Genomic DNA, 14133 nt, shown 5'->3' on the forward strand with positions numbered 1-14133 from the left:
GAACACTCCTCCTCCCGACACCAGGAGGGTCTGTGGTCACTGGTAGAGAGGCCAGGCCAGGCAGGGAGTCTCTGAAGCAGCCAGGACCTGGACTGGAGGGGACACTTTCCTTCTGGTCCCCTGGTGACCTGAGAGCTGCCCCCTGGAGCTGCTGCTCCTCTGTCCTCACCTGGGGCCTGCCTTGAGATTTTTTTTTGTGTGGGTCCTCAGCTGTTGAACTCCTGCATCTTCAAGTGCCTAACCTGGGTCCCGTACCTTTTTCTTTTTTTATTTTTACAGAGATAGGGTCTTGCTACATTGTCCAGGCTGGTCTCAAATTCCCAGCCTCAAGGAATCCTCCTGCTTTGACCTCCCAAGTCACTGGGATTATAGGCATGAGCTACCATGCCCGACCCCTGAGGCCCATTTCTAAAGGAACCCAGCCCAACTTCCTTCCTTGACTCAGTAAACCGTTATTAGAGGCTGGGCAGTCCAGTCCCTGGTGACACGATGAAAGCCTAGGTTCTGAAGGAAGGAAGCTTTGGAGGAACTGCTCGGGGTGCAGGGTAGCTGGGGCCATTGTGTGCTGTGGAGAAGGGTGTGTGCCATGGAGTAGGGAGAGCTCCTGCCTTGCCCAACTTGGCAGGCGTGCTGTGGGGAGCAGTGCAGGGAGATGCCTGGAGGCGGTGCCTGACCCCTCTGCCTCACCTGATGATGCAGCACTGGTCCCTCTTGTTCCTCTTCATGTTGAAGTAGCAGTTGTTGGCGATGGCAAAGACGTGCGGCGGCAGCTCGCCCATGTGGCGGCTGTAGTAGAGCTGTACCTGCTCCAGGGTGTAGAGCGGCAGCACCTGGAACGGGTTCACGGCCACCAGGATGGAGCCTGTGTACGTCTGGGAAGGGAGCAGGTGGTCAGTGCCCTCTGCCCCTGGCAGAGATACTCAGCCTTGGCCCTGCCCCCAGGGAGTTATCAGGGCTGCTGACTTTGGTGGGGAAGTAGAGTCTGATTCTGGGCCAGGGAGATAAGACATTCGGCTGTGCAGGTCCTTCCTATGGGAAGACGAGATGTCCACCAGGAAGGTGAGCTCCCGGGGGACATATTTCCAGGAAGATCAAATGTTCACTGTACCTTGCCTGGTACTTAGAAGGGGCTCGATAAAAATGGACTAAGTATGAAATGGGTTTTCACGTGCATCCCGCAGGGGCTTTCATATAGGCTGGTCAACAAGTGGCCCTCACAGACCCCAACCACAAATTCTGTGTGCTCCTGGGACCTCCGCCCTGGATCAGCTGCCCATCTGGAGCCCCCACCCGGCCCCACTGCCCCTCAGTGGGTGGGGCAGGCAGAGTCTGCACAATACGCCACATGACCATGGCACCCTGGTTTTCACTTTAGGAAAGGAGAGGACGTGCCCTCTGGCTTCAGGCTGTGCCACCAGATGAGGAGTGCAGGCACAAGCCCTTTGGAAGCACAAGCTACCTTCCTCTGAACAGCCCAGAAGGGCCGGTCAGAACCAAGCCAGCCACCCTCCAACCAGAGAGGCCCTGGCAGGCAGTGGCTTCTGCAGGCCACACATACTTAGGCCGAGCTGGTGTCAGTTTGGAAATACCACCTCCCCTGGAAAAATCTGCATTGGAACCAGGATGAGAGCTTCAGGCTGGGGTGAACCTCCATCCAGGCCAGGTTTGCGGGGAGGGCCCACATCCACCCCCATGGCCCCCTCGTCTGGTGAATCAGGACCTTGGGATCCTGGCTGTCATGGGACTCACTCTTGGGAGGCCAGGAGCTCTCTGTCTGGTGACCCTGTCTCTACAACATGCTTGGGATGGAGAGGGCAGAGGACAATGGCCACCTGATGGCCATCTGCAGCCCTCACTGAGCACAGACTGTGCCAGGCACTGTGCTGTCACTCTATGCAGTGGCTTCCTCCCCTCCAGGGTGGGATCGCCCTGTTTGGGACTGGGCAGCAGAGATTGGGAAAAGTTAGGCACCTCGCCCACCTCCCCCAGTGAGGGCATGGGGGGGCAGTGCCCCCGTGCATCATTTTCTTCTCCCTGTCCAGGAGGTCGGCACCTGTGAGGGGCTCCCCTGTGGACACAGGGCTGGGGAGACTCACGTAGATCTTGTGCTGCTGGTAGCGGATCAGGAGGTTGTGCACCATGCCCGCCTCGTTCAGGTCGCCCAAGCGGATCATGTCGTCCACGCCCTGGACTGAGTTGGGGTGCATGGGGCTAAGGACACCAAAGTCCTCTGCTCGGATCCAGTGTTCCTGGAACAACGGGTGCAGACTCCCCTGAGGCGTGGCCTCCATCCCCGTGGCCAGCCTGTCACACCCTCCCCTCCAAGTTCTCAGCAGCAAAGTGGCCTTCGGGGTCACAGATCAGCTGACCTGGGGCGGTGGCCAGCCTCCGGCCAGGGTCAGTCTATGACAAGGCTCAAGGGACTCCTGTGGCAGAATCAGGTCCATCTATGACTGGATCAGCATGGGTCTAGGGCCCAGGGTTAAGGTGTAGCTGGAGCTAGGGCTGAATTTCAGACCAGGGACAAAGGAGCTTGTAGCCAGAAGTTAGATTTAGGGTCAGGTTGCAGCTGGGAGCCTTGCAGGTTGTTAGAATAAGAGTGTGCAAGTGAAAGTTGTTTTTTTTTTTTAAAAAAAAACTACAGTGTTACACAAATAGAAGATATTGTTATTATTTTACTGACTTCCATCATCCGGATCTCACAGGTCACAGCCTAGAAACTTTTCTTCGGAGGCTAAGGCTGCAGCACCCAGCTGAGCAGAGAGGACAATCTGAGGAGCTAAGTGACCAGCTGGACACTCCATGGTAAGCCCTTCCCCGCTCACCACCTAGCTGGTCCTGACCCCTCTTGTGGACGAGCTGGTCACCCCTGGGCACTCCAGGTTGCTGGACTCTCACTTGTGCGTTTTGCCGCTTCCTGCCCCTCCACACACCTTCCTCACCCACCTTTCCCCCTTGCCAGTTTCATTTTGCAAACCGGCTTTCTGCCCCTCTGGTCCTTCCAGAGCCCCTTTCCCACTTCTCCACTTCCTGGTCCCCTAATTCTCTTCATTTCCCTGGACTGCAACTCTTGAAACGTTCCCCAGGACACAGAAGCCGTGTTCACCATGGCAGGACTCCACCGTGATCTGTCCTGCCACCCACGTCCCCACTTGGCCTTGGAGCCCCTGGTGTTAGGGAGAGGCTCCACAGGGTGGGGAGGGCTCTGGGGCCCTGGATGTGGGGGCAGGCCGGGGCCCAGAGGAAAGCCCCAGAACACTGACCTTGCCCTCGTCATCTTCAACCAAGATCTTGCCTGGCTTTGTCTCTTTGATGATGCCTCCAATGGCCACGCCAGTCTTGTGGGTGGAGGGAGGCTCCAGCCACACGTGGTCACCCTGGAGGGCAGACAGAAGACAGTGGTGTGATCCCCGCTCTCTCTTCCCCTCCCTGCTGGATACTTACCTCTCTTTAGGGCTTTGCCTTCCAGCCCAGAGTTCCCAAGGTGGCTGGAGCTTGTCTCTCCTTTCTTCTCCTCCCCTCTTCCCATTCCTCTCCTAGCCCCTGTTTCCTTTGATCGTGTGTCACCTGCCCTGCTCACTGAGCAGGTACCGAGCGCCTGTACAGCTTCTCTCCATGTCTTTGTCTTGTCTGGGACAGTAAGCTGACAAGAACAGGAGCTCCGGTCTCACCACTGAACCTCTCATAATGAAAAAGAAACTCGGCAACTATTTAGGAAGGTGGCGTGGCTGAGTGGTTAAAAGAGAAAGTGCTTCTCAAGCTTGATGACGATAGCAAGAGTTGCATCTTCTCAGAAATCACCTGCAAGCAATAGGAGGATAAGAAACAGAAACAAATGCTAGGAGACACAGGAGGAAGTTGAAAAGGTGGCCCCAGCTGTAGATTCCAGAAAGAGAGGGCAAAGTTCAATTCTCCAAGGCAGCAGCCCATCCTGGCGTGCAAAAGCAGCATGACTTGCTGCAGCAGCAGGAGCACGGGCACAAGGTGGCAGTCGGAGCTTGCCTGGCCTGTCTCGGTGCTAAGAAACAGACCATATTTGCAGGTCTGCCATATTTGCAGGAAGCAGTCTCTCTATGGGGTGGGAAAAGAGAAGCCTTGCCCCGTGAAAAGCTCTGCAGTACCCAGATCTATTGGGTGGGAGAAGCAACGACTAAAAACTCGCATGTGAGATTTCTGCTAGCCTGCACTGTGGCACTGACCCCGCACGAACCTCCTTCTAATCCAAGAGAGCTCACCCCATCTGAAGAGAAGTAATCCAAAAGGAAGCAGCACAGGTCTGTGTTCGGAGGTACTGAAACCCAAGAGGAGGAAGGGAGCAAATAACACTTAGCAAAAGAGAAATAACTGCCACAGAGCCGTGGGAAGTTGTGACTGAATATTTCACCATCATTTACAAAAACTGACCAAAGATTAGGTCAGAGGCAGAAAAGCCCAGGAATTAGATGGGGGAAAACTGAGAAAAAGGATGAGACGTGAGTTGGCAGAGCTGAATGAAAAAATGGAGGAAATGAAAGAAATGCGCACCAGAATGAAAAGAAAATTGGAAACTGTGGGAGAACATGCCTTGATTAGAAAAACATGGGAAGAATCATAAACGGTAGGAAGGAGAAAAGTCAGCAAAATGATATAGAAATTTTTTAAAAATTAGAATTAGGGGCTGGGTGTCGTGGTTCACACCTGTAATCCCAGCACTTTGGGAGGCCAAGACAGGCCAGGAGTTTGAGAACAGCCTGGCCAACATGGAGAAACCCTGCCTCTACTAAAAAAATACAAAAATTGGCTGGGCGCGGTGGCTCACGCCTGTAATCCCAGCACTTTGGGAGGCCGAGGCAGGCGGATCACAAGGTCAGGAGTTCAAGACCAGCCTGGCCAACATAGTGAAACCCCATCTCCACTAAAAATACAAAAATTAGCCAGGTGTGGTGGCACATGCCTGTAGTCCCAGCTACTCGGGAGGCTGAGGCAGGAGCATTGCTTGAACCCGGGAGGCGGAGCTTACAGTGAGCCAGGATCGCACCCCTGCACTCTGGTGGGCGACAGTGCAAGACTCCATCTCAAAAAAAAAAAAAAAAAAGCTAGGCGTGGTGGTGGGCCCCTGTAATCCCAGCTAATCAGGAGGCTGACGCACGATACTGCTTGAATCTGGGAGGTGGAGGTTGCAGTGAGCTGTGATCGCACCACTGCACTCCAGCCTTGCTGACAGAGTGAGACTCTGTCAAAAAAGAACACACAAATAAAAAATAAAATAAAATTAGAATTAGGAAGAAGATCGCTATAGAAGATGGGCAAAAATATAAATAAACCTCATTATATGGACTGAATTGTGTCCCTCCAGAATTCATATAGTGAAGCCCCAACTCCTGACATGACAATATTTGCAGATAACGCCTTTGAGGAGGTAATTAAGGTTAAATAAGGTCCTAAGGGTGTGGTCCTAATCCAACAGGACTGGTGTCTGTAAAAAAGGAAGAGGCACCAGAGTGAGATGCACGCATGCTCTCTCTCTTCTCTCTCCCTGTCTCTCTCTCTCTGCTTTTCTCTCTCCCTCTCCTCACCCCACAGCACAGAAGAAAGGCTATGTGAAGGGATAAAATGAGAAGACAGCCATCTACAACCCTAAGGCACTTTAACCTTGGACTTCCAGCTTCCAGGACCGTGAGAACACAAATGTCTGTGGTTTAGGCCACCCAGGCTGTGACACCTTGTTACGGCAGTCCAAGCTCCAGTGAAGTCAGATAGACCTGGCTGGGTTCTAATCCCTACTCTGTATTCCAGGAGTTATACGGCCTTGGGAAAGTCACTTCACAGCTCTGAACCTTAACTTCCTTATCTGTTGAAAGGGGCCTGCTTCACAGGGCTGCGGTGAAGATGGAGTGCCCTATGGCAGGGAGCCTCCATAGCGTCCAGCACGGAGGGCACCACAGAGGACTCAACAACCCTCTGAAAGACTTATTCATTAAAAAGATGACCACTCTGCACTTTGGGAGGCCGAGTTGGGCGGGCAGATCACCTGAGGTCAGGAGTTCGAGACAAGCCTGGCCAACGTGGTGAAACCCTGTCTCTACTAAAAATACAAAATTAACCGGGCGTGGTGGTGGGTGCCTGTAGTCCCAGCTACTCGGGAGGCTGAGGTGGGAGGATTGCTTGAACCTGGGAGGCTGAGGTTGCAGTAAGCCGAGAGATGACTCTCCTCTCAAAGACTTACATTGTCTGAAGAGAGAGCGGGCCTGCAATTGTAATTGTGAGTAATAGGGCCCTGAGAGGTGTTTTTCTAAACTCTGCTTGCCGTTAGTGGCATCCCCAGAGGGAGTCTGGCGTTGATGCATCCCACCGCACATTCCTTTGTGAAATGCTTTGCTTTGTCTTAAAATCACACCATGCTCCAAGGTGGAGCCATGCTCTCAGGTTTGCAACTTAGTTACCAGAAGCCTCACAACCTGACTTTTGAGACCACGCGTGTCCTCTCTACAGCCTAAAACAGCCTAAGCTCTATTCTGTAATTGAAAACAAGGAGCCAATCTTGGCTGTCCATTCTGTGAGTCCGATGCTGCCAGGCTTAGTGGCAGCGCCAGGGGCTCCTGCGTGTTGAAGCACACTCCTCTCAGCAGTGTGCTCCAGCAGCCAGGAACGATGTCCTGTGTGGCTTTGCAATCAGGAGAACATTTGGGGCATTTTCTTATCAAAGAGCACTTTGCAGCACTATCCTGCTCTCCTGGACTCTGCGGGGCATGGGGCAAGGGTGGAAATGTGGAGGGCAGGGAAGGATGCACAGGCTGGTTTGGGACCTCTGCTCTCTGGGCTCTCCAGCCTCTGAGCTCTCCACGTGCCGTGGCAGGGCAGGGCAGTTCCCCAGGGTCTACGTTGATTCAACAGTAAATGCAAAACTCTTCTGCTTTCTTCCTATGCAGGAGCCATCCCTTGGCCACCGGAACACAGGAATATTTGTTGAGTGAAGGAAACACGATGCAGAGTCCAAAGTGGTGATTCAGACCTGGGTTTCAGTCCTACCCATGCCCACAGTTCCCCAGTTCCCTGTTTTCTCTGGGGGAGCTCCCTGCAACTGCCACAGTGAGACAACTGGGAAATCCCTTCGTTGGCTGGGCAAGGCGGCTCACGCCCAGCACTTTGGGAGGCCAAGGCGAGTGGATTGCTTTGAGCTCAGGAGTTCAAGACCAGCCTGGGCAACATGGTAAAGCCCCGTCCCTACAAAAAATACAAAAATTAGCTGGGTGTGGTGGCATGCGCCTGTGGTCCCAGCTACTCAGTAGGCTGAGGTTGGAGGATCACTTGAACCTGGGAGGCAGAGGTTGCCGTGAGCTGAAATCATGCCACTGCACTCCAGCCTGGGTGACAGAGTGAGAATCTGTCTGGAAAAAAAAAGAAAAGTAAAGAAAAGAAACCCCTTTGTCAAGACAAAGGGACATGTTAAGCCCTGCATGAATGCGAGGGATAACTATACATGACTACATGTATTGCCGAGGCCAGTGGTTGGCCAAACTTGTTTTCTTGAGATGCGAGAATCTGTCGTGTTTCCTGAACTCACCTGTCTCTGGTATTTTCCTATGGGGTCTCCTTGCCTTTCCTCTCTTTCCTTGGGAGCGATTCAACTTGGCCTTGAGTAACTTACACCAATAACCCCTAGATCAAATCATACAATTCTTACCAGCCTGAACCCCGACATCCTGAGTCAGCAGTTCCACACACCTGTGTGGAGAGAGAAAGCAGAACGTTAGCTCCATGCGCACCCCCGATAGGAGCCCCTGGAGCACAGGAACTGGGCTTGTTCACCAACACTACCCTAAGGTCCCGGTATGGGACCTGGCTCAGAAACAATGCTGAATAAATGGATGAATGAGTCACAGTCCTGGCCCAAGTACAAGAGCTGTTCTCAGCTTCTTCAGTCTTTATTGCAGACATATTTCATACTCAGTCCTGGGCTTGATACAGGGAGTAGGTGGTTCCCTGTCATCCCGAAGCCTCAATTTTATCTGGTCAGATATCCATGAAAACCAGTCATCATCACAAACCCTGGGAAGTGCTCAGGTAAGCAGCCACTGGAGCTACAGACACAACTTTAAACCTCACAGCACTGCAGAATGTGCGTGTTCCCTCACTTTAGACATTGGACTCAATGCAGGAAATGCCACGCAGTTAATTAGTAGCACAGCTGGGAATCAAACCCGGATCTGCCTCCTTTCAAACCTGTCCCCAGCACCTGGTGGTTCTAGAAGGAGCAGGCAGTCAGGCCCAAGTAGGCAGCCAGGTCCAGCAGGAGGAGGAGCGGGGAGGAGCCCACTTGTCCCATCTAAAGGAGGAAACCCTGAGTTACCCTGACTGAGTGCTGGCATTTTCCCCTTCCCTGTGAGTAGTGCAAGGTGGGTACCAGGTCTATTGCTGAGTTCTTTAGTGGTGATTTGTGGGATTTTGGTGCACCCATCACCAGATAAATATACACTGAACCCAATTTGTAGTCTTTCATTCCTCACCCCCTTCCTTCCCTTTCCCCCCGAGTCCCCAAAGCCCATTGTATCATTCTTATGCCTTTGCATCCTCATAGCTTAGCTCCCACTTATAAGTGAGAACATAGGATGTTTGGTTTTCCATTCCTGAGTTACTTCAGTTAGAATAATAGTCTCCAATCCCATCCAGGTTGCTGTGAATGCCATTAATTCATTCTTTTTATGGCTGAGTAGTATTCCGTCATACATATGTATGCCATATATGTGATATATGTCTATATCTATATATATAATATATGTCTATATATATGATATATCGATATCATAGTTTCTTTATCCACTTGTTCATTGATAGGCATTTGGGCTGGTTCCACATGTTTGCAATTGTGAATAGTGCTGCTATAAACATGTGTGTGCAAGCATCTTTTTCGAATAATGAGTTCTTTTCCTCTGGGTAGATATCCAATAGTGGGATTGATGGATCAAATGGTAGTTCTACGTTTAGTTCTTTAAGGAATCTCCACACTGTTTTCCACAGTGGCTGTACTAGTTTACATTCCCACCAGCAGTGTAGAAGCATTCCCTTTTCACCACATCCATGCCAACATCTATCATTTTTTGATTTTTTGATTATGGCCACTCTTGCAAGAGTAAGGTGGTGTTGTGTTGCAGTTTCGATTTGTATTTCCCTGATCATTGGTGATGTTGAACATTTTTCCTTGTTTGTTGGACATTTGTATATCTTCTTTTGAGAATTGTCTATTCATAACCTCAGCCCACTTTTTGATGGGATTGTTTGTTTGTTTGCTTTCTTGGTAATTTGTTTGAGTTCCTTGTGGATTCTGGATATTAGTCCTTTGTCAGATGCGTAGTTTGTGAAGATTTTCTCCCACTCTGTGGGTTGTCTGTTTGCTCTGCTGACTGTTTATTTTGCTGTGCAAAAGTTCTTTAGTTTAAGTCCCACCTATTTATCTTTGTATTTGTTTCATTTGTTTTTGGGTTCTTGGTCATGAAATCTTTGCATAAGCCAATGTCTAGAAGCGTTTTTCTGATGTTATATTCTAGAATTTTTATAGTTTCAGGTCTTAGATTTAAGTCCTTGATCCATCTTGAGCTGATTTTTATATAAGGTGAGAGATGAGGATTCAGTTTCATTCTCCTACCTGTGGCTTTTCAATTATCCCAGCACCATTTGTTGAATAGGGTGTCATTTCCCCACTTTATGTTTTTGTTTGCTTTGTTAAAGATCGGTTGGCTGTAAACAGTTGGGTTTATTTCCGGGTTCTCCATTCTGTTCCATTGGTCTATATGACTATTTTTATACCAGTCTCACAAAAGGGGGAGAGAACTACATCAGGAGAACACCCCATGGGACAAAAGGATCTGAATAGCAACCTTGAGTCCCAGAACTTCCCTCTGACATAGGCTACCCAAATGAGAAGGAACCAGAGAAACAATTCTGGTAATACGACAAAATAAGGTTTTTTAACACCCCCAAAAAATCACACCAGCTCACCAGCAGTGGGTCCAAACCAAGAAGAAATCCCTGACTTACTTGAAAAAGAATTCAGAAGGTCAATTATTAAGCTAATCAAGGAGGCACCAGAAAAAGGTGAAGTCCAATTTAAGGAAATCAAGAAAATGATACAAGAAATGAGGGGAGAAATCTTCAGTGAAACAGAGAGCATAGACAAAAAACAATTGCAACTTCAGGAAACAGGGGACACACTTAGAGAAATGCAAAATGTTCTGGAAAGTCTTAGCAATAGAATCAAACAAGCAGAAGAAAGAACTGCAGAGTTTGAAGACAAGCTCTGAATTAACCCAATTCAGAATTAGCCCAATTCAACAAAGACAAAGAAAAAAGAATTTTAAAAAATGAACAAAGCCTCCAAGAAGTTTGGGATTATGTAAGACAACCAAACCTAAGAATAATTTGCATTCCTGAGGAAGATGAGAAATCTAAAAGTTTGGAAAACATTTTTTGGGGAAGAATCAAAGAAAACCTCCCTGGCCTTGCTAGAGGCCTAAACATCCAAATACAAGAAAGAACACCTGGGAAATTCATCACATAAAGATCATCATCTAGGCACATTGTCATCTGGTTATCTAAAGTCAAGACAAAGGAAAGTATCTTAAGAGCTGTGAGGCAGGCCGGGCGCGGTGGCTCAAGCCTGTAATCCCAGCACTTTGGGAGGCCGAGACGGGCGGATCACGAGGTCAGGAGATCGAGACCATCCTAGCTAACATGGTGAAACCCCGTCTCTACTAAAACAATACAGAAAAACTAGCCGGGTGAGGTGGCAGGCACCTGTAATCCCAGCTACTCAGGAGGTTTAGGCAGGAGAATGGCATAAACCCGGGAGGTGGAGCTTGCAGTGAGCTGAGATCTGGCCACTGTACTCCAGCCTGGGCGACAGAGTGAAACTTCGCCTCAAAAAAAAAAAAAAAAAAAAAAAAAAAAAAAAAAAAGAGCTGTGAGGCAAAAGCACCAGGTAACTTATAAAGGAAAACCTATCAGATTAACGCAGATTTCTCAGTAGAAACACTACAAGCTAGAAGGGATTGGGACCCTATCTTCAGTCTCCTTAAACAAAACAATTATCAGCCAAGAATTTTGTATCCAGCAAAACTAAGCTTCATAAATGAAGGAAAGATAGTCTTTTTCAGACAAACAAATGCTGAGAGAATTTGCCACTACCAAGCCAGCACTACAAGAACTGCTAAAAAAGTTCTAAATCTTGAAACAAATCCTGGAAACACATCAAAACAGAGCCTCTTTAAAGCATGAATCTCACAGGACCTATAAAACAAAAATAGAATTAAAAGGTATACAGGCAACAAATAGCATGATGAATGGAATAGTACCTCACATTTCAATACTAATGTTGAATGTAAATGGCCTAAATGTGCCACTTAAAAGATACAGAATGGCAGAATGGATACGAATTCACCAACCGAGCATCTGCTGCCTTCAGGAAAATCACCTGACACAGAAGGACTCACATAAACTTAAAGTAAAGGTGTGGAAAAAGACATTCTATGTAAATGGACACCAAATGTGAGCAGGAGTAGCTATTCTTATATCAGACAAAACAAACTTTAAAGCAACAGCAGTTAAAAAAGACAAAGAGGGATACTATATAGTGATAATAGGCCTTGTCCAACAGGAAAATATCACAATCCTAAATGTATATGCACCTAACACTGGAGCTCCCAAATTTATGAAACAATTACTACTAGACCTAAGAAATGAGACAGACAGCAACACAATAATAGTGGGGGACTTTGGCCTGGCGCGGTGGCTCAAGCCTGTAATCCCAGCACTTTGGGAGGCCGAGACGGGCGGATCACGAGGTCAGGAGATCGAGACCATCCTGGCTAACACGGTGAAACCCCGTCTCTACTAAAAAATACAAAAAACTAGCCGGGCGAGGTGGCGGGCGCCTGTAGTCCCAGCTACTCGGGAGGCTGAGGCAGGAGAATGGTCTAAACCCGGGAGGCGGAGCTTGCAGTGAGCTGAGATCCGGCCACTGCACCCCAGCCTGGGCGACAGAGCAAGACTCTGTCTCAAAAAAAAAAAAAAAAAATAGTGGGGGACTTCAATATGCCACTGACAAGCACTAGACAGGTCATCAAGACAGAAGTCAACAAAAAAAAAAAACAATGGATTTAAACTATACCCTGGAACAAATGGACTTAACAGGTATTTACGAACATTCTACCCAACAACCACAGTATGTACATTCTATTCCTCAGTGTATGGAATTTTCTCCAAGATAGACCATATGATAAGCCACAAAACAAGTCTCAACAAATTTAAGAAAATTGAAATTATATCAGGAACTCTCTCAGACCACAGTGGAATAACCTGGAAGTCAATTCCAAAAGGCACCTCCAAAACCATGCAAATACATGGAAATGAAATAACTGGCTCCTGAATGATCACTGGGTCAACAATGAAATCAAGATAGAAATTTAAAAATTCTTCAAACCAAACGATAATAGTGACACAACCTATCAAAACCTCTGGGATACAGCAAAGGTGATGCTAAGAGGAAAGTTTATAGCCTTAAATACCTACATCAAAAAATCTGAAAGAGCACAAATCTAAGGTCACATCTCAAGGAACTGGAGAAACAAGAACAAACCAAATCCAAACCCAGCAGAAGAAAGGAAATAACCAAGATCAGAGCAGAACTAAATGAAATTGAAACAACAACAACAACAAAACCCACAGAAGATAAATGAAACAAAAAGCTGGTTCTTTGAAAAGATAAATAAAATTGATAGACCATTAGCAAGATTAACCAAGAAGAGAAAAGATCAAAATAAGATCAATTAGATGGCCGGGTGCAGTGGCTCACACCTGTAATCCCAGCACTTTGGGAGGCCAAGGCAAGGGGGGGTCACGAGGTCGGGAGTTCAAGATCAGCCTGGCCAAGATGGTGAAACTCTGTCTCTATTAAAAATACAAAACATTAGCCAGGCATGGTGGTGGACACCTGTAATCCCAGCTACTTGGGAGGCTGAGGCAGGAGAATCGCTTGAACCCAGGAGGCAGAGGTTGTGGTGAGCTGAGATTACGCCATTGCACTCCAGCCTGGGCAACAAGAGCGAAACTCCATCTGAAAATAAACAAATAAATAAAAATAATAAATAAATAAATGTGATACACCACATAAATAGAATTAAAAACAAAAGCTACATGAACATCTCAATAGATGCAGAAAAAGTATTTGACAAAATCCAGCATCTGTTTATGATTAAAACCCTTAGCAAAATCAGCATACAAGGGACATACCCTAATGTAATAAAAGCCATCTATGACAAACCAACAGCCAACATAATACCGACTGGGGAAAAGTTGAAAGCATTCCCTCTGAGAACAGGAACAAGACAAGGATGGCCACTCTCACCACTCCTCTTCAACATAGCACTGGAAGTCCTAGCCAGAGCAATCAGACAAGAGAAAGAAATAAAGTGCATCCAAATCAGTAAAGAGGAAGTCAAACTCTTGCTGTTTGCTAACAATATGATTATATACCTGGAAAACCCTAAAGATTCCTCCAAAAAGCTCCTAGAACTGATAAATGAATTCAACAAAGTTTCAGGATACAAAATTAACATACACAAATCAGTAGCTCTGCTGTACACCAAAAGTGACCAAGCTGAGAATCAAAACAAGAACTCGACTTCTTTTACAATAGCTGCAAAAAAATAAAATAAAATACTTAGGTGTATACCTAACCAAGGAAGTGAAAGGCCTCTACAAGGAAAACTATAAAACATTGCTGAGAGAAATCATAGACAACACAAACAAATGGAAACACATCCCATGCTCATGGATGGGTAGAATCAACGTTGTGAAAATGACCATACTGCCAAAAGCAATTTACAAATTCAAGGCAATTCCCATCAAAATACCACCATCATTCTTCTCAGAACCAGAAAAAACAATAGTAAAATTCATATGGAACCAAAAAAGAGCCCACATAGCCAAAGCAAGACTAAACAAAAAGAACAAATCTGGAGGTATCCCATTACCTGAATTCAAACTATCCTATAAGGCCATAGCCATCAGTCAATACTTGTCCAGCAAAAGCGGATGAAGGCCTTGGAGAGGATGTGACTTTGACAATGGCTTTGATGGATGAGTGAGGATGCACAGTGG

General features: G+C 47.5%; 1 protein-coding gene across 5 annotated transcripts in view; it reads right to left on the reverse strand.

Annotated features, from left to right (window-relative positions):
- Nucleotides 1–14133, reverse strand: part of MYO7B (myosin VIIB) — a 111794-nt gene that overhangs the window by 71390 nt on the left and 26271 nt on the right. For all 5 annotated transcript variants that reach the window (XR_003721205.2, XR_013401932.1, XM_077956735.1 and 2 more), the window contains exons 2-5: nucleotides 7664–7704; nucleotides 3264–3377; nucleotides 2097–2249; nucleotides 688–872 (exon numbers count right to left, since the gene is read on the reverse strand). Coding sequence is in view for 3 of the 5 variants with exons in the window: in XM_077956735.1 (XP_077812861.1) it covers nucleotides 688–872; nucleotides 2097–2249; nucleotides 3264–3377; nucleotides 7664–7681 (470 nt within the window). In the remaining 2 variants the exon portion in view is untranslated. The remainder of the gene's footprint in view (nucleotides 1–687; nucleotides 873–2096; nucleotides 2250–3263; nucleotides 3378–7663; nucleotides 7705–14133) is intronic.

The sequence above is a fragment of the Macaca mulatta genome, chromosome 12 (assembly GCF_049350105.2).
Source record: "Macaca mulatta isolate MMU2019108-1 chromosome 12, T2T-MMU8v2.0, whole genome shotgun sequence".
In the NCBI taxonomy this organism is placed as follows: Eukaryota; Metazoa; Chordata; class Mammalia; order Primates; family Cercopithecidae; genus Macaca; species Macaca mulatta.